We start from the raw sequence: 26,528 nt of genomic DNA, 5'->3' as shown, positions 1-26,528 counted from the left end.
GACCCTACGACTTATTATAGAAGCTAGATTAAGGAAAGGCAAACCTACGTTTCTAGCATTTCTAGACTTAGAGAAAGCTTTGGACTATGTTGACTACACTCAGGTGGCGGCTACACAGGTAGCGGAGGCTGTGTGGCGTGGACTGGGCGGTTTTTTAGGTTACAAGGCCTCGGGAAAGTACGGGGTGGGCTGCAATCTCAAAGGGTGCATGGCAAATACAGGACGTGCTTGGATCAAGGAACCGTCGGAATTGTAGTTGTAAATTGTCGTAGTTGTGCTGGGAAAGCCCCTGAGCTACAAGCGCTAATTGAGATCACAGAAGCTGAAATCGTTATAGGTACAGAAAGCTGGCTAAAGCCTGAAATAAGTCCTGCAGAAATTTTTACCAAGTCTCAGACGGTGTTCAGGAAAGATAGATTGGGCAGAATTGGTGGTGGAGTGTTTTTGTCTGTCAGTAGTGGTTTATCTTGTAGTGAAGTCGAAGTAGATACTCCGTGCGAATTGGTATGGGTGGAGGTTATACTTACCAGCCGAACTAAGTTAATAATTGGCTCCTTCTACCGACCCCCAGTCACCGATGATACAGTTGCTGAACAGTTCAGAGAAAAATTTGTCTCGTAACAAATAAATACCCCACTCATACGGTTATAGTTGGTGGGGACTTCAACCTTCTCTCGATATGTTGGCAAAAATACTTGATCAAAACCGGTGGTAGGCAGAAATCATCTTCCGAGATTGTCCTAAATGCTTTCTCCGAAAATTATTTCGAGCAGTTAGTCCACGAACCCACGCGAATTGTAAATGGTTGCGAAAACACACTTGACCTCTTACCCACAAACAATCCAGAGCTAATAGAGAGCATCATGACTGATACAGGGATTAGTGATCACAGGGACGTTGTAGCTAGGCTCAATACCGTTTCTTCCAAATCCACCAAAAACAAACGCAAAATAATTTTATTTAAAAAAGCGGATAAAGTGTTGCTAGAAGTCTTCCTAAGAGACAATCTCCATTGCTTCCGAACTGACTATGCAAATGTAGACGATTTATGGCTCAAATTCAAAGAGATGGTAGCAACAGCAATTGAGAGGTTCATGCCGCATAAATTGGTAAGAGATGGAACTGATCCCCCATCGTACACAAATTAGGTCCGAACGCTGTTGCAGAGGCAACGGAAAAAGCATGCGAAGTTCAGAAGAACGCAAAATCCCGAAGATTGGCTAAAATTTACAGACGCGCGAAATTTGGCGCGGACTTCAATGCGAGATGCCTTTAATAGGTTCCACAACGAAACATTGTCTCGAAATTTGGTAGAAAATCCGAAGAAATTCTGGTCGTATGTAAAGTACACAAGCGGCAAGACGCAGTCAATACCTTCGCTGCGCAATGCCGATGGTACTGTTACCGACGACTGTGCCGCTAAAGTGGAGTCATTGAACGCAGTTTTCCGAAATTCCGTCACCAGGGAAGACGAATGGAATATTCCAGAATTTCAAACACGAACAGCTGCTAGTATGAGTTTCTTAGAAGTAGATACCTTAGGGGTTGCGAAGCAACTCAAATCGCTTGGTACGGGCAAGTCTTCAGGTCCAGATTGTATACCGATTAGGTTCCTTTCAGATTACGCTAATACAATAGCTCCCTACTTAGAAATAATATACAACGGCTCGCTCACCGATAGATCTGTACCTACAGATTGGAAAATTGCGCAGGTCGCACCAGTGTTTAAGAAGGGTAGTAGGAGTAATCCATCGAACTATAGACCTATATCATTGACGTCGGTTTGCAGTAGGGTTTTGGAGCATATACTGTATTCAAACATTATGAATCACCTCGAAGGGAACGATCTAATGACACGTAATCAGCATGGTTTCAGAAAACATCGTTCTTGTGCAACGCAGCTAGCTCTTTATTCGCACGAAATAATGGCCGCTATCGACAGAGGATCTCAGGTTGATTCCGTATTTCTGGATTTCCGGAAAGCTTTTGACACCGTTCCTCACAAGCGACTTCTAATCAAGCTGCGGGCCTATGGGGTATCGTCTCAGTTGTGCGACTGGATTCGTGATTTCCTATCACGAAGGTCGCAGTTCGTAGTAATAGACGGCAAATCATCGAGTAAAACTGAAGTGATATGGGGTGTTCCCCAGGGAAGCGTCCTGGGACCTCTGCTCTTCCTGATCTGTATAAATGTCCTGGGTGACAATCTGAGCAGTTCTTTTAGGTTGTTCGCAGATGATTCTGTAATTTACCGTCTAGTAAGGTCAACCGAAGACCAGTATCAGTTTCAAAACGATTTAGAAAAGATTGCTGTATGGTGTGGCAAGTGGCAGTTGACGTTAAATAACGAAAAGTGTGAGGTGATCCACATGAGTTCCAAAAGAAATCCGTTGGAATTCGATTACTTGATAAATAGTACAATTCTCAACGCTGTCAATTCAACTAAGTACCTGGGTGTTAAAATTACGAACAACTTCTGTTGGAAAGACCACATAGATAATATTGTGGGGATGGCGAGCCAAAGGTTGCGTTTCATTGGCAGGACACTTAGAAGATGCAACAAGTCCACTAAAGAGACAGCTTACACTACACTCGTTCGTCCTCTGTTAGAATATTGCTGCGCGGTGTGGGACCCTTACCAGGTGGGATTGTCGGAGGACATCTAAAGGTGCAAAAAAAGGGCAGCTCGTTTTGTATTATCACGTAATAGGCGAGAGAGTGTGGCAGATATGATACGCGAGTTGGGATGGAAGTCATTAAAGCAAAGACGTTTTTCGTCGCGGCGAGATCTATTTACGAGCACTGGGACCAGTGCAACTCACCAATATCGCCTACGTCAACAATAACATACTGACTTGAAAAACCCTACAGATAACTCTGAAAAAATTTACAAGAAGAATATGCACCTACACATCTGCGATAGATTCACTGGGGGTTGAGTAACACACCCCTCGACATCCTTCAAATCACTTGCTATACCAAGAAGATATCGATTTAAAAACGTATACAAATACGCAAATTACAACACTATGGCATTTTTTAACAGGAATATGTACTTACATGGCGGAAACGCCGCTTGATGCTGCTCTAGGCGATGTACAGCCTCGCCAGACTGCAGTCTCTCAGCTCCCAGCTGCTGGTCAAGCTCAGCCAACATTTAAAGAATGAATGCTGTAACAACAAGGAAACTTTTTTCCATCAAAAATATTCTACTGAACTGCTGAATCGCCGGCCGGAGTGGCCGATCGGTTCTAGGCGTTACAGTCTGGAACCGCGCGACTGCTACGGTCGCAGGTTCGAATTTTGCCTCGGGCATGGATGTGTGTGATGTCCTTAGTTTAGTTAGGGGACTGATGACCTCAGCAGTTAAGTCCCATAGTGCTCAGAGCCATTTGAATCATTTGAACTGATGAATTCATGCTATGAAATAACGAAAATATACTTTGAAATCTAAACACTTGCTATTTAATTCTTTTTAACACAATGATTTGATAAAAACATGCTATGAAGTATACGATGAACACCTGCTGCTGAAATCGTTTTAACGAAATCTGAACACTCAGGGAAATGAAATAACGGAAATATAGTTTGAAATAACGAACACACACTGATTTGACTTGTTGCTAAATCTGAACATGCAGAGCAACGAAATAATGAAAAATATAGACCGAACTCTGAAGACTAAGAACAACAGATACACAAATACTTATTATGAAAAAATGTACTTTCGTGAAAATTTCTCCAATCAATACCTCACTGCCACTGCCACTGACATTGCTGATGCTGCTTGAAGGTGTTGAATGCTTCACAGCAGTGTCAGATGATGGAAATACGACAAAAGAATAGACAAAAGCATTAATGCCGAAGACTGACTGTAGTCACAGACCAGAGCAGAATGAAGATGACTGTGGAGGCGGTAGGGTTTATATAGACTCAAGTTCTGCCCAACAATTTGGTTGGAACCAATAGAAATGCCTCCACAAGCGGGAATACCCAGGCTCCAATCGATAGTGTGTTGTATTTCAAATCGGCGGTATTGTGGGTATTGTTCACATCCTTCAGGACCACCCGCATACAGAACATAGGTGGGAAGACTGGGAATGTCTTTGTCGGTGCTTTACAATCTATCTCAGAAAGAACTGGTTTGCCATACAAGTTTTCCAGATGCATTTGAAGCAACTACTTGGACAGGGAACGCACTGTCCTTCCAGTAACGTATTTGTGCTCTTGTTGGAGTCAAGTGTACAGGTGGTCACCAACGTTCCGAGAACAATAGGATAAGCTGAGGAGTGCCTTCTAGAAGCCATTTTGTGTAGAGACTGTAAACGCACCATTCTTTGTCGGTATGTCTAGGAAGGTCTTTGAAGCTTTGCTACAGGTTTGCTATTTCAAACACGTTGGGGGTTGAGATAGTCCACAAGGGAAGAGTGTCCTTCGGATAGAATGAAGGGAGTGCATTTTTAAGTGAGTTTTCCTTCCAGGAAATGTACAGGGTTATTACAAATGATTGAAGCGATTTCACAGCTCTACAATAACTTTATTATTTGAGATATTTTCACAAAACTTTGCACACAAATACTAAAACTCAAAAAGTTTTTTTAGGCATTCACAAATGTTCGATATGTGCCCCTTTACTGATTCGGCAGACATCAAACCGATAATCAAGTTCCTCGCACACTCGGCGCAGCATGTCCCCATCAATGAGTTCGAAAGCATCATTGATGCGAGCTCGCAGTTCTGGCACGTTTCTTGGTAGAGGAGGTTTAAACACTGAATCTTTCGCATAACCCCACAGAAAGAAATCGCATGGGGTTAAGTCGGGAGAGCGTGGAGGCCATGACATGAATTGCTGATCCTGATCTCCGCCACGACCGATCCATCGGTTTTCCAATCTCCTGTTTAAGAAATGCCAAACATCATGATGGAAGTGCGGTGGAGCACCATCCTGTTGAAAGATGAAGTCGGCGTTGTCGGTCTCCAGATGTGGCATGAGCCAATTTTCCAGCATGTCCAGATACACGTGTCCTGTAACGTTTCTTTCGCAGAAGAAAAAGGGGCCGTAAACTTTAAACCGTGAGATTGCACAAAACACGTTAACTTTTGGTGAATTGCGAATTTGCTACACGAATGCGTGAGGATTCTCTACCGCCCAGATTCGCACATTGTGTCTGTTCACTTCACCATTAAGAAAAATGTTGCTTCATCACTGAAAACAAGTTTCGCCCTGAACGCATCCTCTTCCATGAGCTGTTGCAACCGCGCCGAAAATTCAAAGCGTTTGACTTTGTCATCGGGTGTCAGGGCTTGTAGCAATTGTAAACGGTAAGGCTTCTGCTTTAGCTTTTTCCGTAAGATTTTCCAAACCGTCGGCTGTGGTACGTTTAGCTCCCTGCTTGCTTTATTCGTCGAATTCCGCGGGCTACGCGTGAAACTTGCCCGCACGCGTTCAACCGTTTCTTCGCTCACTGCAGGCCGACCCGTTGATTTCCCCTTACAGAGGCGTCCAGAAGCTTTAAACTGCGCATACCATCGCCGAATGGAGTTAGCATTTGGTGGATCTTTGTTGAACTTCGTCCTGAAGTGTCGTTGCACTGTTATGACTGACTGATGTGAGTGCATTTCAAGCACGACATACGCTTTCTCGGCTCCTGTCGCCATTTTGTCTCACTGCGCTCTCGAGCGCTCTGGCGGCAGAAACCTGAAGTGCGGCTTCAGCCGAACAAAACTTTATGAGTTTTTCTACGTATCTGTAGTGTGTCGTGACCATATGTCAATGAATGGAGCTACAGTGAATTTATGAAATCGCTTCAATCATTTGTAATAGCCTTGTATATGAAGCAACCGCTACAGGCCGAGAGACCGCATCAAACTGAGAGTGATATAGTGGCCACAGGAAGCCAACGAAGCAGGGGGGGATTCCGGTCTGTGGGTAAGGAAGCATGGCTCAGCAGACTGCAGCGGGTGAATGTGCTCCCAGAACCCAGCTCATGTAGTGCTGCAGGTGCAGTGCACTAATGGTGTTTTCTAGCACCGTGCATCTGCTTGGGAATGTGCAGGTATCTCCACGTGCAGCGCGTGACAGGCACTGTATTTAGATTACGGTATATTAATAATTTTTACTTATGGACCGTCTGACAGCAACTGAATAAAACACAATTTTAGTGCCATACGCGTTTCGCCTTTATTTTCTGCAACGCATCATCAGTGGCCTGGAATATGTACATATGTTAGCTATTTTATTTACATTTTTGTCATTGTGCCTATAGGTTATAACCAGTTCTGGTGGTTGGTATTTCCTATTAAGTAGTAATGTTTTGAACTGTACTTACAGGTTGCGTGGACAATTTCCTACATATTACGCTCCTGTTGCATTGTTGGTATTGTTCTTCTTCTTATGAACGCCAATTTGCGGTTTTTTTCCCCATTCCACAACACTATGCACCGAACGCTTGTTTTAAAGCAATGTTGTGGTTTCTGTTACCGACTGTCAAATGTTTTTGCCAAAGATCGAATGTTATTGCCAAACTTATGAGTGTAACTATTGAAGTATCTGTGGTCTGTACGTGTATGCATTTGTGTGTGCGTTTGTGTATGTGTGTGTGTGTGTGTGTGTGTGTGTGTGTGTGTGTTTATTTTGGTGTGATATACAGGGTGGTTCAAAAAGAATACCACAACTTTAAAAATGTGTATTTAATGACAGAAACATAATATAACCTTCTGTTATACATCATTACAAAGAGTATTTAAAAAGGTTTCTTTCACTCAAAAACAAGTTCAGAGATGTTCAATATGGCCCCCTCCAGACACTCGAGCAATATCAACCCGATACTCCAACTCGTTCCACACTCTCTGTAGCATATCAGGCGTATCAGTTTGGATAGCTGCTGTTATTTCTCATTTCAAATCATCAATGGTGGCTGGGAGAGGTGGCCGAAACACCATATCCTTAACATACCCCCATAAGAAAAAATCGCAGGGGGTAAGATCAGGGCTTCTTGGAGGCTAGTGATGAAGTGCTCTGTCACGGGCTGCCTGGCGGCCGATCCATCGCCTCGGGTAGTTGACGTTCAGGTAACCTTTTTCGTAGGGCTCTCCATACAGTTGATTGTGGAATTTGCAGCTCTCTGTTAGCTCTGCGAGTCGATTTTCCTGGGCTGCGAACAAATGCTTGCTGGATGCGTGCTACATTTTCATCACTCGTTCTCGGCCGTCCAGAACTTTTCCCTTTGCACAAACACCCATTCTCTGTAAACTGTTTATACCAACGTTTAATACACCACCTATCAGGAGGTTTAACATCATACTTCGTTCGAAATGCACGCTGAACAACTGTCGTTGATTCACTTCTGCCGTACTCAATAACACAAAAAGCTTTCTGTTGAGTGGTCGCCATCTTAGCATCAACTGACGCTGACGCCTAGTCAACATCGCCTCAAGCGAACAAATGTACAACTAAATGAAACTTTATAGCTCCCTTAATTCGCCGACAGATAGTGCTTAGCTCTGCCTTTTGTCGTTGCAGAGTTTTAAATTCCTAAAGTTGTGGTATTCTTTTTGAATCACCCTGTATATTTTTTTGTGCTCTGTGTGTGTATGTGTATTTTGGTGTTATATATATATTTTTGCTGTGTGTGTGTGTGTGTGTGTGTGTGTGTGTGTGTGTGTCTCCAGATGATGTGGGGAAGAGTTTTTTTTTTGTTTTTTTGTTTTATGTTATCATTTCCTCTACTAAGTGTAGTAGGGAGCCTGTGCTGATGTGTGTTTGTTCATTTATCACATGTTTGTTTTCTGCTATGGCTTTCTGGATGTGGAAGTTTTCTTGCATTTGTATAAGATGTTTGTCATGGTTGCTTATTCTCATTATTTTCATTTCTTGTTCCATGTCTGTAGGATGATGGTTGTAGTGTTTTAAATGCTCTGCAAATGTGGAATGGTTTGTTTCATTCTTCCTACATCTGATATGTTCTTTGTATCTTGTTTGAAAATTCCTGCATGTCATGCCTATGTATACTGCATCACAACTTTGACATTCAAGTTTATATATATTCCTGATTGTTGTAATTTGTCTCTCTTGGTAGCTGGCTGGCTTAGGTGTGATTGAAGGGTTTGCCCAGGCTTATATGCTATTTTGAAGCCCTGTCTCTTTAGGATGTTTGCAACTCGGTGTGTTAGTTTATGTGTGTAGGTCATGGTGTACCATCTGGTTCTTTTCTGTGTGGTGTTGTCATTGTGTGTGTTTGTTGAGTGTGTTTGTAAGTTTTCAGCTTGTGAGTTCTTTTGTATTGTGGAACTGTTGTGTTTGTTTTTTATTTGTGTTTTTATTTTTTGATTGAGCTTGTGTACCATCTACATCTACATCTACATCTAGATCTACATTTATACTCCACAAGCCACCCAACGGTGTGTGGCGGAGGGCACCTTACGTGCCACTGTCATTACCTCCCTTTCCTGTTCCAGTCGCGTATGGTTCGCGGGAAAAACGACTGTCTGAAAGCCTCCGTGCGCGCTCTAATCTCTCTGATTTTACATTCGTGATCTCCTCGGGAGGTATAAGTAGGGGGAAGCAATATATTCGATACCTCATCCAGAAACGCACCCTCTCGAAACCTGGCGAGCAAACTACATCGCGATGCAGAGCGCCTCTCTTGCGGAGTCTGCCACTTGAGTTTGTTAAACATCTCCGTAACGCTATCATGGTTACCAAATAACCCTGTGTCGAAACGCGCCGCTCTTCTTTGGATCTTCTCTATCTCTTCCGTCAACCCGATCTGGTACGGATCCCACACTGATGAGCAATACTCAAGTATAGTTCGAACGAGTGTTTTGTAAGCCACCTCCTTTGTTGATGGACTACATTTTCTAAGGACTCTCCCAATGAATCTCAACCTGGTACCCGCCTTACCAACAATTAATTTTATATGATCAGTCCACTTCAAATCGTTCCGCACGCATACTCCCAGATATTTTACAGATGTAACTGCTACCAGTGTTTGTTCCGCTATCATATAATCATACAATAAAGGATCCTTCTTTCTATGTATTCGCAATACATTACATTTGTCTATGTTAAGGGTCAGTTGCCACTCTCTGCGCCAAGTGCCTATCCGCTGCAGATCTTCCTGCATTTCGCTACAATTTTCTAATGCTGCAACTTCTCTGTATATTACAGCATCATCCGCGAAAAGCCGCATGGAACTTCCGACACTATCTACCAGGTCATTTATATATATATATTGTGAAAAACAATGGTCCCATAACACTCCCCTGTGGCACGCCAGAGGTTACTTTAACGTCTGTAGACGTCTCGCCATTGATAACAACATGCTGTGTTCTGTTTGCTAAAAACTCTTCAATCCAGCCACACAGCTGGTCTGATATTCCGTAGGCACTTACTTTGTTTATCAGGCGACAGTGCGGAACTGTATCGAACGCCTTTCGGAAGTCAAGAAAAATAGCATCTACCTGGGAGCCTGTATCTAACATTTTCTGGGTGTCATGAACAAATAAAGCGAGTTGGGTCTCACACGATCGCTGTTTCCGGAATCCATGTTGATTCCTACATAGTAGATTCTGGGTTTGCAAAAACGACATGATACTCGAGCAAAAAACATGCTCTAAAATTCTACAACAGATCGACGTCAGAGATATACGTCTATAGTTTTGCGCAACTGCTCAACGACCCTTCTTGAAGACTGGGACTACCTGTGCTCTTTTCCAATCATTTGGAACCTTCCGTTCCTCTAGAGACTTGCGGTACACGGCTGTTAGAAGGGGGGCAAGTTCTTTCGCGTACTCTGTGTAGAATCGAATTGTTATCCCGTCAGGTCCAGTGGACTTTCCTCTGTTGAGTGATTCCAGTTGCTTTTCTATTCTACATGTGTGTCAGACCCGTTGTTCCTAGCTATTTGTATGATTGTACTCATTTCTTGTTGATAGTTTCTCTTGCTGAGTGGGATTCTGTTTAATCTATGTAACATGTGTCTTAGTGCTGCAAGTTTCTGGCTGTGGGGGTGGTTCGATGTGGAATGTATTATTGTGTCTGTGGCTGTTGGTTTTCTAAAGATGTTAAATGTATGTTTACCATTTTCTTTTTTAATTGTAATGTCAAGAAAATTTATTTGATTTTCTTTTTCTTTTTCAAGTGTGACTTTTATGTTCTGATAAAGCTTTGTTTATTTCTGAATGGAGTTCATCTATTTTTTCACTTGGCTCATCTACCAGACAAATAATGTCATCCACGTATCTGTACCAATATATGATTTTGAAACTTTCATTTGTGGTTATCTTATCAAGTATCTGATTTTCTAGGTGACTGATGAAAATGTTTGCTAGTGTTCCTGATATTGGTGATCCCATGGGCAGTCCATCAGTTTGTAGATAATATTCTTTCTCAAACTGAAAGTAGTTTTGTTCAGTTGTCAGTCTGAGCATATCTGTTATTTCTTTTATTGCGTCTGTGGTGAGGTTGCTGTGGGATGAGAGATTTTGTTCTATGATTTCTATTGTTTCTGTGATAGGGATGGAGGTATACATATTTTCTATATCGAATGAAACCAGTGATGCTGTGTGTGGTACCTGTATGTTCTGTATGTTTTCTATTAGGTTTCCTGTGTTTATCACTGTTCTGTAGTTTTCTACTTTATAGTGTTTTGTAGCTAACTTTTGGAGGTGTTTGGCTATGTGGTATGTTGGGGCTTTTTTGAAGTTGATAACAGCTCTCATTGGCATTCCGTCTTTATGTACTTTCGGTTGACTGCAGAGTGTTGGTGCTTGTGGGTTTTTCTATGTTAAGTAGTATTTCTGTTTGTCTGTGAGTGTGTGTTCAATGTTTTTCAGTGTTCGTTTCACATTTGCCTGGAATCGTGTAGTTGGATCTGACTTCAGTTTTTGTATGGCGTTGGTGTTTATGTATTACTTGGTTTTTGTGGTGTATTGCTCTTTATTCATGAGTACTGTTACTTTTCCCTTGTCTGCGCTTGTTATTAATACGTTATTGTCTGTTAACTTTTGTTTTAACCTTTTCTTAGTAGCTGCTTCTGTTTGGTTGTTCTTATTGTGTGTCTGCTGTGTAAGTTTTATTATGCCTTTTATTTCTTCTTTTACTAGTTCTCTTGTCAGTCTTATGTTTATTTCACAATTATTTTGTTGTTCTTCATGTGTAAGGATGTGTTCGGTTTCTACTATGAGATTTTCTATGTATTGATTGTTCACTTTGCTATTGGTGCAGTGTTTCAAACCTTTTTCCAAGAGCATTTTTTCATTTTTCGTGTAGTTCCGTCTCTGTTAGGTTAACTAAGCGTGGATGGAATGTGTGTTGGTGTTCATGTGGTTTCACATTTAAAATGTAAATGTGTTTTTGCGTCTTTTTTACTGTTAGTTTCATTATCTTCTGTTTATGTTTGGTTTGTAAATGTTTCATTGCTGTGTATGTGTTGTGTTCAGTTTTTTCTACTAGTGCCATGAAAACTGCGGCGTTTCCTACGTTTTTTGCCAATTCTAGATGAGTCTCATAGAGCATCATGTTTAGGTGCTGTTTTTTCGAATAGAGCATCTTAATTTCATGTAGTAACCAATATCGTTCTGCAAATGATTTCGACTTTTGTGCCACTGTAGAACTGTTTTTAACTTTTACATTAATGTAACTTGGAATTAAATCGTTCTTTTTGCATGTTTTGTTGAATTTTATATGCTGTATCGTCTTATGGAGTCTCAGATGTATTTTCTTGAACCTGTTGTACACGTTGACAGGGAATTCTTGACATAGCTGTATTGACATCTTCAACTTTTATAGTCCTGTCTTCCTCAGTTGCGTGTAATATTACGGTATATTAATAATTTTTACTTATGGATCGTCTGACAGCAACTGAATAAAACACAATTTTAGTGCCATACGCGTTTCGCCTTTATTTTCTGCAAGGCATCATCAGTGGCCTGGTATATGTACATATGTTAGCTATTTTATTTACATTTTTGTCATTGTGCCTATAGGTTATAAACAGTTCTGGTGGTTGGTATTTCCTATTAAGTAGTAATGTTCTGAACTGTACTTACAGGTTGCGTGGACAATTTCCTACATATTACGCTCCTGTTGCATTGTTGGTGTTGTTCTTCTTCTTATGAATGCCAATTTGCGGTTTTTTTCCCCATTCCACAACACTATGCACCGAACGCTTGTTTTAAAGCAATGTTTTGGTTTCTGTTACCGACTGTCAAATGTTTTTGCCAAAGATCGAATGTTATTGCCAAACTTATGAGTGTTACTATTGAAGTATCTGTGGTCTGTTCGTGTATGCATTTGTGTGTGCGTTTGTGTATGTGTGTGTGTGTGTGTCTGTGTGTGTGTGTGTGTGTGTGTTTGGTGTGATATATATTTTTTTGTGCTGTGTGTATATGTGTATTTTGGTGTTATATATATATATATTTGCTGTGTGTGTGTCTCCAGATGATGTGGGGAAGAGTTTTTTTTTGTTTTATGTTATCATTTCCTTTACTAAGTGTAGTAGGGAGCCTGTGCTGATGTGTGTTTGTTCATTTATCACATGTTTGTTTTCTGCTATGGCTTTCTGGATGTGGAAGTTTTCTTGCATTTGTATAAGATGTTTGTCATGGTTGCTTATTCTCATTATTTTCATTTCTTGTTCCATGTTTGTAGGATGATGGTTGTAGTGTTTTAAATGCTCTATAAATGTGGAATGGTTTGTTTCATACTTCCAACATCTGATATGTTCTTTGTATCTTGTTTGAAAATTCCTGCATGTCGTGCCTATGTATACTGCATCACAACTTTGACATTCAAGTTTATATATTCCTGATTGTTGGAATTTGTCTCTCTTGGTAGCTGGCTGGCTTAATATAAAAATAATTTGAATCAATATTGGCTTTCGTAGTAACGTGCATATTATTTCGTAACGATGTATCAGTGTTATAAATCCGGACCTGAACTGATGGAAGTTTCAGAAAATACTTCCGAAGGTTTGTAATTAACATCCACATCAGAGTTTTCTTGCGCTAATCCGGAAGACCCATCAAAAACGTCCATGCTTCTTACACAAGATAAATGCACAAACTGCAATAGGCTCAAAATCAGAAGGTTTTCAAATTGCTCCGAGCAGTATGCGACTTAACTTCTGAGGTCATCAGTCACCTAGAACTTAGAACTAATTAAACCTAACTAACCTAAGGACATCACACACGTCCATGCCCGAGGCAGGATTCGAACCTGCGACCGTAGCGGTCGCTCGGTTCCAGACTGTAGCACCCAGAACCGCACGGCCACTCCGGCCGGCTCAGAAGGTTTTCGACTGTGTCCGTGAAAACCAACCGTATGATGCCTACGCTCAAGCTGCACACTCATAGTCACCTCTGTCGGAAGGTAAATGAACTACCCTTTTCGCCAGGTCAATTGACGAAACATACAGCGTACGTTTTCGCATTACAAGCGCGCGTGAAACAAAGCAACGTATGGCATACGGTCTCCGTCCAAAGAAGTGCGTTTGCGAGAACGTATTGCGTACGGGCTTAGTGCGGAACGTGTATCCACAGGACATGTGACCTGTAACGGAAAGAGTGTCATGATGATCTTCCTTTGGCAAAAGATTCCGGACTAGTCCCCCATTCGGATCTCTGGGAAGGGATTGCCGAGGGGGAGGTGACCGTGAGAAAATGCCAACGAAGGGATAACGTTCTACGAGTCGAGGAGTGGACTGTCAGGAGACTGAACGCTGTAGGGAAGCTAGACGATCTCGAAATGGAAATGCTGATGCTCAGTCCAAATACAGTGAGCGTCAGTGAAGTGAAATGAAAAGAAGACAAGGATTTGTGGTCTGACGACTGTAGGGTAATATCAACAGTAACAGAAAATGGTGTAACGAGAGTAGGACTCGTTATGAATAAGAAGGTTAGGCACCGAGTGAGATACTGTAAACAGTTTAGTGGCAGGGATTTTCTCATCAGGATCGACAGCAAGCCAATACCGATGACGATAGTTCAGATACATGCTGACGTCGCGAGCTGAAGAGGAAGAGACAGAGAAAGTATTCGAGGATACTGAAAGGGTAATTCAATGCGTGAAGGGAGATGAAAAAATAGTAAGGGGGACTGGAATGCAGTTGCAGGGGAAGGAGCAGAAGAGTGACAGGAGAATATGGGTTCTGAATTAGGAATGAGGGAGAAGAAAGACGAATTGAGTTCTGCAATAAATATCAGGTAGTTATGGAGAACACTCTGTTCAAGAAACACAAGAGGAGGTGCTATAATTGGAAAACGCCCGGAGATACGAGAAGGTTTCAGGCAAAGATTTCGATATCAGATTCTGAATTGTAAGGCGTACCCAGGAGCTGATGTAGTCTCAGATCACAATTTAGTAAGCTTTAGAAGAGTAGACCAAAGTTTAAAGAGACAAGTCAGAAATAATGGTTGCGCAAAGAAGAGGATATAGAAATACTAAGGAGTGAAGAGATACGCTTGAAGTTCTCTATGACTATAGATCCTGCGATAAGGAATAGCTCAGTGGGAAATTCAGTTGAATAGCAATGGACATCTCCGAAAAGGGCAGTCACAGAAGTTGGAAAGAAAAACGTAGGTACAAAGAAATTAACTGCGAACAAACAGCGGGTAACAGAAGCGATACTTCAGCTGATGAAAGATGGAAGCACAAAAACATTTCAGGAAAATTCAGGAATACAGAAATAGAAGTTACTTAGGAATGAAATAAATCGGAAGTGCAGGGAAGCTACAGCGACATGTCTGCATGAAAAATGTGAATATTTCGAAAAAGAAATGATTGTTCAAAAGACTAATGCTACATGTAGAAAAGGGAAAATAATCTTCGGTGAAATTAAAAGTAAGGGTGGTAACATTGAGCTTGTATTGGAAATTCCTCTGCTAAACGCAGAGGAGAGGGAAAATAAGAGGAAAGAGTACACTGAAGGCCTCTATGATGGGAAAGATGGAAAGATTTGTCTGTTGCCGCGGTAAATGAAGAAACAGCAGACATACAAAAGAGACAGGGGACCCAGTCTTAGATTCAGAATTTAAAAGAGCTTTTAAGATGAAATAAGGAAGAAGTAATAGATAACAATTCATCGGAATTTCTAAAATCATTGAGGGAAATGGGAACAAAGCGACTATACAGTTTGACGTGTAAAATATATGAGTCTGGTGACATACCATTTTCGAAAAAACATCATCCACACATCTCCGAAGACTGCAAGAGCTGACAAGTGAGAGAATTACCGCACACTAAAAAATTAGGTTTACCGCTCATACATCCAGGTTGCTGACAAGAATAATATACAGACGAAAACTGAGAATGTTTTAGATGCTTTAGGAAAACTAAGAGCACTAGTGAGGCAGTTGTGGTTGGTATTGGAAGCAAGACTAAACAACAACCAAGACACGTTCATAAGATTTATCGACCTGGAAAAAGCATTCCACATTGTCAAATGATGCAAGATGTAGCAATTTATGCGAAAATAAGGGTAAGCTATAGAAAAATCTGGGAAATAATCAAAATGCACAAGAGTTAAGAGGGATCAGTAAGAGTGGAACACAAGAAACGAAATGTTGGGATTAAAAAGGCTGTAAGTCAGGGATATAGTCTTTCGCCCCTGCTTTTCAGTCCATACACCTTAGAAGTAATGACGGAACTAAAAGAAAGGTTCAAAACTGGAATTAAAATTCAATGATAAGATTCGCTGATGACATTGCTATCCGCGGTATAAGTGAAGAAGAATTATAGGATATGTTGAACAGAATGAACACTGTAATAAGTACATAATATCGACTGAGAGTAGATCGGACGAAGGTAATGAGAAGTAGTAGAAATGAGAGCAGCTAGAAACTTAGTGGTCACTAAGCAAATGAAGTAACGGAATTCTGCTACCTAGGCAGCAAAATAACCCATGACGGACGGAGCAAGGAGGGCATACAAAGCATAGTTGCAATGGCAAAAAGGGCATTTCTGACGTAGGGAAGTCTACTGATATCAAAAGTAGACTTTAATTTGAGGAAAAAATTTATGAGAATGTACGTTTGGAGCACAGCATTGTATGTACTGAAACGTGGAGTGTGGGGAAACCGGAAAAGAAGTGAATCGAAGCACTTGCGATGTGGTGCTACAGAAGAACGTTGAAAATTAGTGAACTGATAAGGTAAGGAATGAGGACGTTTACGACAGAATCGGCGAGGAAAGGAATATACGGAAAACACTGACGAGAAGGAAAGAAGATGACACCTTCTCTCGTCAACAGTAACGATACGGGACGGGTTCAAAATGGTTCAAATGGCTCTAAGCACTATGGGACTTAACATCTGGCAGTCATCAGTCCTCTAGACTTAGAACTACTTAAACCTAACGACATCACACACATCCATGCCCGAGGCAGGATTCTGTGACCATAGCAACAGCGCAATTCCCGACTGAAGCGCCTAGAACCGTTCGGCCACAGCGGCCGGATTACGGGAGAGGAACCGTCCGTATTGTTCACGAGCCATTTGGAAAGGGCAAACAAAGATGCATGCATGTAGCTACCCGCTGATTTTTCGAGTTTGGCTTAGAGCGTGTGGTACACATACACCCGATTTTTGAACATTCCCCAGTGCACGCAAATGTCGTTCGATGGTTGAGTGATCGCAGTCCTTCACAGTTACCAGTTATCGAGTACACTGGGGCGGATCATTGTGGATTATTGCTTTAAAACAATCTCCACGGAGCCCCGAAGTTCTACTTGAACGTGGAGAGTCGCTAATGTCGAAGTGATATTTCTCAAAACGAGAAACCATTTTCTTGCTGTGCTCTTGTAACACCTATTTTTGACCTATTTTGTATCTGTATCGATATTTCTATGTCAATTTGTAGTATTGCCTATATAGAATGTTTTATCTGTCATCGAAATTCTTTGACTATGTATACATGTTTCAGTTACGTGAATTTTTGAACGATGTTGTTTGAATTATGCTTGTGAATTTAAATAACTAATGGAATGATTGCTATGTAGTGTACTATACATGACTTGGTCCATAATTAGGGAACGTAGGGTTGAAAGTAAAGGATGTAGGGAAGCCCCGCAGCTACGGAAGTAGCCTGACGGAGTGGAAAAGGTGTGGTTGGTGCGTAAATGGCAACTCGTCCTTTCTGACGAGTAAGGAGCCTGGGCTGAGCAGTGCTGTGGTTAACACCTCGTTAGCAGCAGCGGATCGTAGTGGCTCATATTCCTGGAGTTTCGAGGCCAGAAGGGCTTAAGGACAGTATTTATGGGCCTCGGATGCTGAATTTTGTTGATACCATTATCATTGGCCCTATAAAAATGGTATTTCGACGCCAAGAAGATCAGTAATAGGGCGACACCAACAGTACTGCCATGAGAGCATCGCCGCCAGGTTAATAGCGACGACAAATTGCGCCACCAGTGCCACCAGCCTTCCACTAAATTGTTTTGCATTTGGCACTCGGTAAATGGGCCAGGTTGTTGTGAAATTTGCTTTATTTTAATAATAATCGTGGTGTTACTAAAACCTCTATCTTACATTCGTGATTATCCCAAATCACAAACCTGAACAGGTTTCCTATCGTTCTAAGTTTAATTCCGAGTGTACTAATTTATTATAAGAAAGTGGCTGAACATGAATTTAACGTTATGTTGTCATTTGCACACCCAATCATAATTTTGAGTATGTCAAGAGACTGGTTATAAAAGCACATTTGTTATTGAAAGAGTTATAGTTTGTTGTGCTTCACTTAACTAATAATTAATGATAAGAATACTTACCGTTTGTCATACATAATGGTGTAGTTTTGTTAATGAGCACGGTTCTTCAAATCATGAAAGTTTAAGGATCCTCATGGACCAGCTTAGTTATTTAATGACGCAATGCATGGGCTCCTTCAGAGTCAGTGTATTTAGATTTGCATTCTGTTTAGTTGCTTCAAACCAAGTGTAAGGAAGAACTATTTACTGTGTTATTTATTCTAATGTAAGTTGGTTAACGCACAGTACACAGACATAGCGGACCTGTATCAGGCTATGAAGTTATAGATTATGATCATTAGTAGACCCCCTGATTTAAATTCAGAATCATTTCAAGCCTTTTCCTGTTCAGTAATTGTTACTAGTTTCATTTGTGTCGGTATTTGGTTTTATAAACTGTTGCACCTAGTTCATTTAAGGTACGTGTTACTGAGAGGCATATGTTGCTGTTTACTATCTCATTGGCCATTTGCTTATCTGACTTACTAGTTAGTAGCACATACAGCTGCAAGGTTAGGTTACTGCGTTATAGTGTGGACAGATATAATGAAAGAGTTTAGTGTGTGTGTGTCAAGTAAAGTTAAGTTAGCCTTAGCACTGCCTTGTGCTTTATCATTATACTTCACATAAGAATGCCTAATTTGGCTGGCAACCGGTTTTAATATGTAATGTTACAACTTACTTTTGTGATAGGAGAACGCCTGTTCCTGACCCACCGTTTACTATTGTTTATACTTTGCTGGAGGGTTTCGGAAACGAATCCCAGTTTGATTCTTCAGTTTCCATTAGGTTATCTCACGGTCCCAACTTTCAAAAATTCCTCGCAAGGGTATAACGTTAGCATCGATTGCCGTTCAAGGAGGTTAGTGGTACCGTTACACTCTGTCTATTGATACAATCCCCACACCCGGAGAAATGTTTCTGGCTGCCTCCTCTGTTGTCACCCCTCTACTGAACTCAAACAGGAAAATAAGTCGGAAATATTCAGATTTCTCCTTTTGGCACTCCATGTTCTAGCGTCCACACCTCCTCTCGCTGTCACCAAATGACAAAACGACGATATATAAACTCCCAGTACCTAAGTATCTACAAACATAAAATAGCAATCGGTAAACAAACCAATAGGTAGAGGAATACCAACATGCAAAACAAAAACGCTACGAACTTACGTACCGAGCTGATAGTTTACGTCTCTGCTTGGAAATAACAGAGACACAGTGGTGTATACAGAAATGGGTAGCTAAAAAGTATTGTTTCTGTCCTGCACTGTTCTTTTGATCCCGCACATATGTAATGTCGTTTTCCTGTTTATTGCGCGTCAGCTACATTCTTTGACTGTCCATTTCTATGACTCCTCGTGTCAGGAATCTTCACAATTTCCCTTCAATAATTTTGCGCGTGCTACAGTGTCGTACATCACTCACTTCCATGTCAGGTTTTACCATAATCTATTGTCAGTAAAATAATGCAGCAAAAATAATTAAACTTCAGGACAACACTTTTACGAGCCACATATCTGCAAACACTGAAACTTCCAGACACTGGAAATTTCCGACACGCAAAGTGGCGTTAACAATATGTAACGCGGTAGCGGCTGCAAGTAGTATTGTTTAAGCTACTCATAGCAATGATTTGTGTAATCGTGATTAATACGTCTCCAAAATAGGATGAAACATGTCTCCACGTCGCTGCCATATTCGTCGATGATAGTCATCCGAGGTAGCGCAGTACTGTCTTCCATCACTGAACATCAGTAGTCCATGCTTCCCGGTCAAAGCACGACTCCAAAATCAGACGTATTTGTTATGGCGTTATCGGGAGCCCAAGCGTGAGACTGTAATTCCCTAGTCCCGCCGCTGCTAGCCATCGATCAATGGGGTGGGACTACAGAGAATGTTTCAGGGAGTCTATTCTCAAACGGCAGACGCAGATATCACGGTGTTACGATGTCCTTTGTGCACAATACATCGAGCCTCCCTTATGGTTCTCAGATATGGTCGTGTGTGAGTACCCTGCTGGGCGACTGTCACATCGGAATGCATCACAAATCTGGATACTGCACGATTCGTCGAGCCGGCGAAATGGAGATCCACAATTGAGCCCCTCTCAGAATCTTCCAGGCGCTGATAACACTACCTCATACGTGTACAGGACATCTCAGTATCCTTCACAATGATCGCTCAGTATCTGTCACTGTTTATGCTCCTTCCTCTAAGGTGCTTTTGGCCTGCTGTGGTGCAGCAACTCGACGTGGCATGGACTTAACAAGTCGCTGGAAGCCCCCTGCATAACTTCTCAGCCAATCTGCCTCTGTAGCCGTCCTTACTGCGAAAGCATTGCCGTGTGGGATTTTGTGCACTAACTGACCTCTCCATTATGTCCCATAAATATACGATGGGATTCATGTCGAGCGATCTGGGTGACCAAATCATTCACTCGAACTTTCCAGAACGCTCTAATCCCGCGCAATTGCTGCCCAGTGACATGGCGCATTGTCATCCGCAAAAATTACATTGTTGTTTGGTAACGAAATCCATGAATGGCTGCAAATGGTCTCCAAGTAGCCGAATATAAGTATTTCCTGTCAATGATCGGTTCGGTTGGACCAGAAGATACAGTCCATTCCATGTGAACACAGTCCACACCACTGTGGAGCCAGCAGCAAGTTGCGCAGTGCGTTTTTGAAAACTTGAGTCCGTGGCTAAGTGTGGTTTGCGACGCAGTCGAACTGTACCATCAGCTATTACCAACTGAAATCAGGACTCATTTGACCAGGCCACAGATTTCCAGTCGTCTAGGGGCCAATCGATATGGTCGCGAGACCGTGTTGCTAGCACTCGCATCGGTCGTCTGCTGCCATAGCCCATTCACGCCACATTTCACAGCACTGTCCAGTCGGATGCCTTCGTCGTACCTCCCACATTGATTTCTGCAGTTGTTTCACGCAGTGTTGCTTGTCTGTTAGCACTGACAATTCTACACAAACGCCACTGCTCGCAATCGTTAAGTGAAGGCCGTCGTACACTGCTTTTTCCATGGTGAGAGGTAACGACTGAAATTTGGTATCCTAGGCACACTCGTCACACTGTAGATCTCAGAACGCTGAATTCCCTAACTATTTCCGGAATGGAATGTCCCACGAGTACACCGTGTATGCGATACTAACGCCAGCTGTATATGTGCTTATCGCTACCTCACGATCTTTGTCACAAGTGTATAGCCGGCCGGAGTGGCCGTGCGGTTCTAGGCGCTACAGTCTGGAGCCGAGCGACCGCTACGGTCGCAGGTTCGAATCCTGCCTCGGACATGGATGTGTGTGATGTCGTTAGGCTAGTTAGGTTTAATTAGTTCTAAGTTATAGGCGACTTATGACCTCAGAAGTTAAGTCGCATAGTGCTCAGAGCCATTTGAACCTATGTGTATATATCCTACGAGGTCTGGTAATAACACTAAATATGACCAATACTAATGCATATAATTTATTCCAGTCCATTGCAGCGTGGTGGTACAGCAACCTTATATTGATAAATATTACTTATAGTCCTAGGTTGCATACTGATCTTTATTGGCTCAAAATACGACGCATTTGGACCAAGTAGGGTAAGCACAGATCGCTCACCAGTATTTTGTTCCAGGGCCATAATTACGGCTTGTCGCCGTGATCTTACTCTACGCTGCTATGATTGATGACCCGCATCACATGAGATAACGTGATGATGCCCCGCCTGGGTGAAACGTGTCATTTTTGAGCCAATAAAGACTGTTTTCCAATCTTCATCACTAACACTCATAGCTTGGCGTTCTATATGTCACAGAGAATTGCAACTAATCATTTCCATATCCGCTGAAGTTACACTGACATGCGTCCATGTCTTCTGGGTGCTACACTCTTCTTGTCAGGCAGTGTAGTTCGGCCTGCGACTGCTGAATCTCTACATCAGCTTAATTTTCCGTAATATCCTGCAGTTACATTTGATTGCTGTTTTCAAGTTGGTTCTGCTGACTTCCACCCCTCTACACAGAATGTATACCTTTCTTCCTAGGAGAAAACAAGAAACAAGAGATACAGTAAGTCTGTCCGAATGGATTACCGTGGATGCGTAATTAACACATCTACTTCATCATTACAAGACAAGCAGAACTCGGCTTAACAACTATAACATTAAAGAAAACTGGTTTACGAAAACATTTCTGATTTTTTTCCAGTGTCTGCGAGTCATTGAAAAGATTGATGCCTAGTAAGATGATAATAATGATTATCTACTACTATACCATTTCGCCGGCCGGTGAGGCCGTGCGCTTCTAGGCGCTTCAGTCTGGAACCGCGTGACCGCTACGGCCGCAGGTTCGAATCCTGCCTCGGGCATGGATGTGTGTGATGTTCTTAGGTTAGTTAGGTTTAATTAGTTCTAAGTTCTAGGGGACTGATGACCACAGATGTTAAATCCCGTAGTGCTCAGAGCCATTTGAACCATTTTACTATACCATTTTATATGTAATGGAAAACCCATTAAGGATCGAAAGATTGAGAAATAGTCAAAACAAACTGTGTTCTTTAGGAGAGCTGGTAGGAATGAGGACAAATCTAGAGGGATAAGTCAAACATCGACTACGCTTTGGTATTTTAATTAACGAAGCGAAACAGAGAGGTTAATTATGGAAGAAAAATTTGAATTTAGACAAGAAGACAGCTCAAAAATACCACTCTGAGTTTAGAAATAAATATGATGGTCAGGCATAAAAGCGTGTTTTTTAATCGAAAGGCCCGCGTAATTTATGACACTCCTGTAAATATAATCCCAGTCTTTTCACTATCCATTGTCGGGTGGACGGTAAAAGTTCTTCAGAATATCTGTTGATATCATCCTGCTTTGCTTTTGCTATTTTTTGCTATACTTGTCACAATAAAGTAATTTCCTCTTCTCTGTATCTGGTTCATATTCTTTAATTTGTGACTCCACTTTGTTTTCTTTTTAATTTTGAAAAGGATCAAAAATACTATTTCTGAACTTTCTTTCACCTTGCATCATCTCTCTTCATTGACTATCCATAAGTGCTGCGTCCTATTCGGGAAAAAATAGACTGAAAAAATGAATTCCTAATTTAAAACTTGATTTTATGCAATTGTTTTCTTGTCACGACAAGAAAAACAGGTCGGAAACTTTGTGTCCAGTGTTCGAGAGCATCGTTAATTATATTGGAGGAGGGAGGGACCTGTCATTAAATACTCTTCAATTATTATACGATGAAATATGATTGTATAGGAACGCAGATTATCCAGGTACTGTTCAGTTTCCACCACGTGATTATAAATACCATATACGGCGCCTCTGAATCGATCGTGCATGCGCAAATTCGACACTGGAGACTGGTCTACTTTCCAATAGGTGTTTGATGTAGATTGCTTAAAATTCCGAGTGCTAATTCTGCCATATTGGCAGACACAATAACCTTAATGCGAGCTAATCAAGAAAGTGCCTTCAGGAAGGAATCAATTAACACGACAGCGTAACGCTTGCCGTTCCTCCAAACCAGTATAAGAGGGAATAAAGGTCTGACATCCATTGGCAGGTTTTGCTCAGAAGCGCAGAGAGCACGCTCAGCTGCAGTGTACAGTGTCTGCTGGAGGGATGTCTGTCTTCTGTATAACAACAAAGTAAAAGAAATAGGAAAGTAAAATCCGTAGGTAGCTGATTGCAAGTCGCAAATTTTCATAAAATGCCTGCTGCTGACTTCTATATCCTAGTCAAACCGCTATGTGCAGTATTCGAGGTTGTAGGGCTAATGCCTTCCAAACGAATGGTTAGAGCAGAGTCGTCGACGATGTTTAAAGTGGCGAAAGCAAAGTCCAATATCTTTTTTCTTTTAGCGGTTACCACGCTAGGCGTGGACATGTATGCAATGCTCAAACTTTATCAGCAACTGCCAAAAATCACCGTTTTCGTAGATGTCGCAATGAGACTACTCAACTGTTCAAGAGTAATCTGGCCATTTGCATGTAGTACAATTTTTATGTTGAAAGACCTGAAATTGTTTCTTGAAGCTCTCAAGTACTTCGATGGACGTTTACAGTACAGAAAGCAGAAAAGAGGAAAACTCGTCGGCTTACTTTTGTGCTGTGTTTCCATTGCTCTAAGAACGGTAGAATTCTCTTTGGCTACAGTTTATCTTCGCCGATACCCTGAGAATACACGCATACTACTGTGGATACTGTATACATTATTTGGAGGCCTGGAATCCCTCGTCCTGCTGCAGATCGCCACACTTGTACTCGAACTGCGCGAGAGATTTCGTGTAATCAACGACTGTATCCTCACGGCGGCCACTCGTCACGGCGACAAGCACTTTTCGCGCATCCTCCTGGGCTACGTTCGACCATCGGCGGTGGTATCCCAGCTCGAGGTTTACCGGCTGCACCACGCACACGCAGTTCTCCAGCGGGCAGCAGAACTTCTCCAGCGCCACTTCGGCGTCACCTTGGTCCTTCACGTGACGGCAGCATTCTCCGCTCTTATATACGGCGCGTACGAGTTCCTGGTGATGTGGGTGGCGCCAGAGAAGAGCCACGCCACCGTGGTCAGCACTTCCAAGGTGTCGGTGGCTACGTGGCTGACGTCACACCTGCTGAACCTGGTGGCCGTGGTGCTCTCCTGCTCGGCGACGGTGGACGAGGCAGAGCGCACGCGCGACCTGGTGGTGAGGGTCGCCACGCTGCGGGGGCGCCCGTTTCTCAGCGCGGGGATGGAGCCGCTGCTGATGCAGGTGCTGACCTCTCGCCCGCTGTCGTTCAAGGCTGCCGGTTTCCTCACCATCGACCGCCGTCTGCTGGTGTCCGCTTTCTGCGCCACCATCACATACTTAGTCATATTAGCTCAGATTTCCCTCAATTAACTATTTAATTGGCAAGCTTTTATTCAGGTAGAGTAACCAAAAGAAACCGACCTAACTTGCTGGTGGACAGAGCTTGTGTAGCACCGACTTTTATGATTATCAGTGCATAGAGCGACCATTCCAGAGACAGTAGGCCGAGTGTCGTCGCTGAAGATGTTAGGGCCGCGCGGGATTAGCCGAGCGGTCTATGGCACTGCAGACAAGGACTGTGCGGCTAGTCCCGGCGGAGGTTCGAGTCCTCCCTCGGGCATGGGTGTGTGTTTGTCCTTAGGATAATTTAGGTTAAGTAGTGTGTAAGCTTAGGGACTGATGACCTTAGCAGTTAAGTCCCTTAAGATTTCACACACATCTGAACATATGAACATCTGAAGATGCTAGGGACTTGTTTCGGCAGAGTTTACAGTGACAACTGTTTCGTGTGATCGTCGATTTTGCAATGGTTCATTTTTGTGAACAGCTTTTTGGCAACGAAAGAGGAACAGAAGTTCTTGAAATGTTAAAAATGGTGTACAAGGAGGATGCTAAGGAGAAAACTCTAGTGTTTGAGTGGATTTTCCTTTTCAAGAATGGTGAAATGTCAATTGGTTACAAACCTCGTTCTGGTCGTCCTTCCTCGGCCTGAACACATGAAAATGTTGAAAACTGTCATTCAATCATCAACGAAGATCGACGACGTACCATTAAAGAGCTATCGAAAGTGACTTGCAGTTCAGTGCAGTGAACTGCGACAGATTTCGGAATGAAAAGGGTGGCTGCAAATTCTTGCTACAACTACTGATCCCAGAATAAAAACAAGCTCGCATGGAAGCACGTTGTGCTCTGAAAGAAGGACCGAGACGTGTTTTTTCAAAAGAAGTAGTGGCCTGATTTGTTGCGGGCGGGTGATTGGTTTTTCCCTCACGACATTGGGTGCTTTCACATAGGCCTGCTTGTACGAAAATCCTTGATAAAAATGGTGTAACTCCTGTTTCTCACACCCCTTCCCGCCATACTCAGCCGACATTGCCCCATGCGCCTTTTTTTTAATTTCCTAAAATGAAGACAGACATGTAGGAAAGAGTTTTGCTGATGTTGGTGAGGCGAAAAGAAAAACGTCAGAGTTACCATCACTCATAAAAATGGCTGAATTTAAACAATGTTTTGAAAATTGAACTAAAATATTAGACAGGTATATTACTGCAAGAGGAGTGAACTTTGAAGGGGAGTGAAGGTCTGTACTTGCAACGTGAATAAATAAGTTCGGTTTCTTTTGGGTGCCCCCTCATATGTGCTGGCACTTACATCTATACTCGATCTTAACAAATTTCTCTTCTTCAGAAACGCTTTCCTTCCCATTGCCAGTCTACATTTTATATCTTCTCTCCTTCGACCATCATCAGTTATTTTTATCCCCAAATAGCAAAACTCCTTTACTACTTTAAAGTGTCTCATTTCCTAATCTAATTCCCTCAGCATCACCCGACTTAATTCGACTACATTCCATTATCCTCGTTTTACTTTTGTTGATGTTCATCTTATATCCTCCTTTCAAGACACTGTCCATTCCGTTCAACTGCTCTTCCAACTCCTTTGCTGTCTCTGACAGAATTACAATGTCATCGGCGAAACTCAAAGTTTTTATTTCTTCTTCATGGATTTTAATACCTACTCCGAATTTTTCTTTTGTTTCCTTTACTGCTTGCTCAATATACAGATTAAATAACATCGAGGAGAGGCTACAACCCTGTCTCACTCCCTTCCCAACCACTGCTTCCCTTTCATGCCCCTCGACTCTTATAACTGCCATCTGGTATCTGTACAAATCGTAAATAGCCTTTCGCTCCCTATATTTTACCCCTGCCACGTTTAGAATTTGAAAGAGAGTATTCCAGTCATGAGATGATCGTGATC

The 26,528-nt window shown here is 42.2% G+C and overlaps 1 protein-coding gene across 1 annotated transcript; it reads left to right on the top strand.

The window, feature by feature from the left end:
* Window positions 1-23,702: 23,702 nt before the first annotated feature.
* On the top strand, window positions 23,703-24,638 carry LOC126152877 (gustatory receptor 68a-like). The gene has a single exon (XM_049916033.1). The coding sequence runs from the start codon at window positions 23,703-23,705 to the stop codon at window positions 24,636-24,638; it is 936 nt and encodes a 311-aa protein (XP_049771990.1).
* Window positions 24,639-26,528: the final 1,890 nt, after the last annotated feature.

Source organism: Schistocerca cancellata, chromosome 2, assembly GCF_023864275.1.
Source record: "Schistocerca cancellata isolate TAMUIC-IGC-003103 chromosome 2, iqSchCanc2.1, whole genome shotgun sequence".
Classification (NCBI taxonomy): Eukaryota; Metazoa; Arthropoda; class Insecta; order Orthoptera; family Acrididae; genus Schistocerca; species Schistocerca cancellata.
Note: the sequence above shows the minus strand (reverse complement) of the source record. Positions and strands in the feature narration are given on the sequence as shown.

Bases quoted from the DNA above. Each gene is read 5' to 3' on its own strand.
- LOC126152877 (XM_049916033.1), top strand. From the start codon at position 23,703: ATGAGACTACTCAACTGTTCAAGAGTAATCTGGCCATTTGCATGTAGT.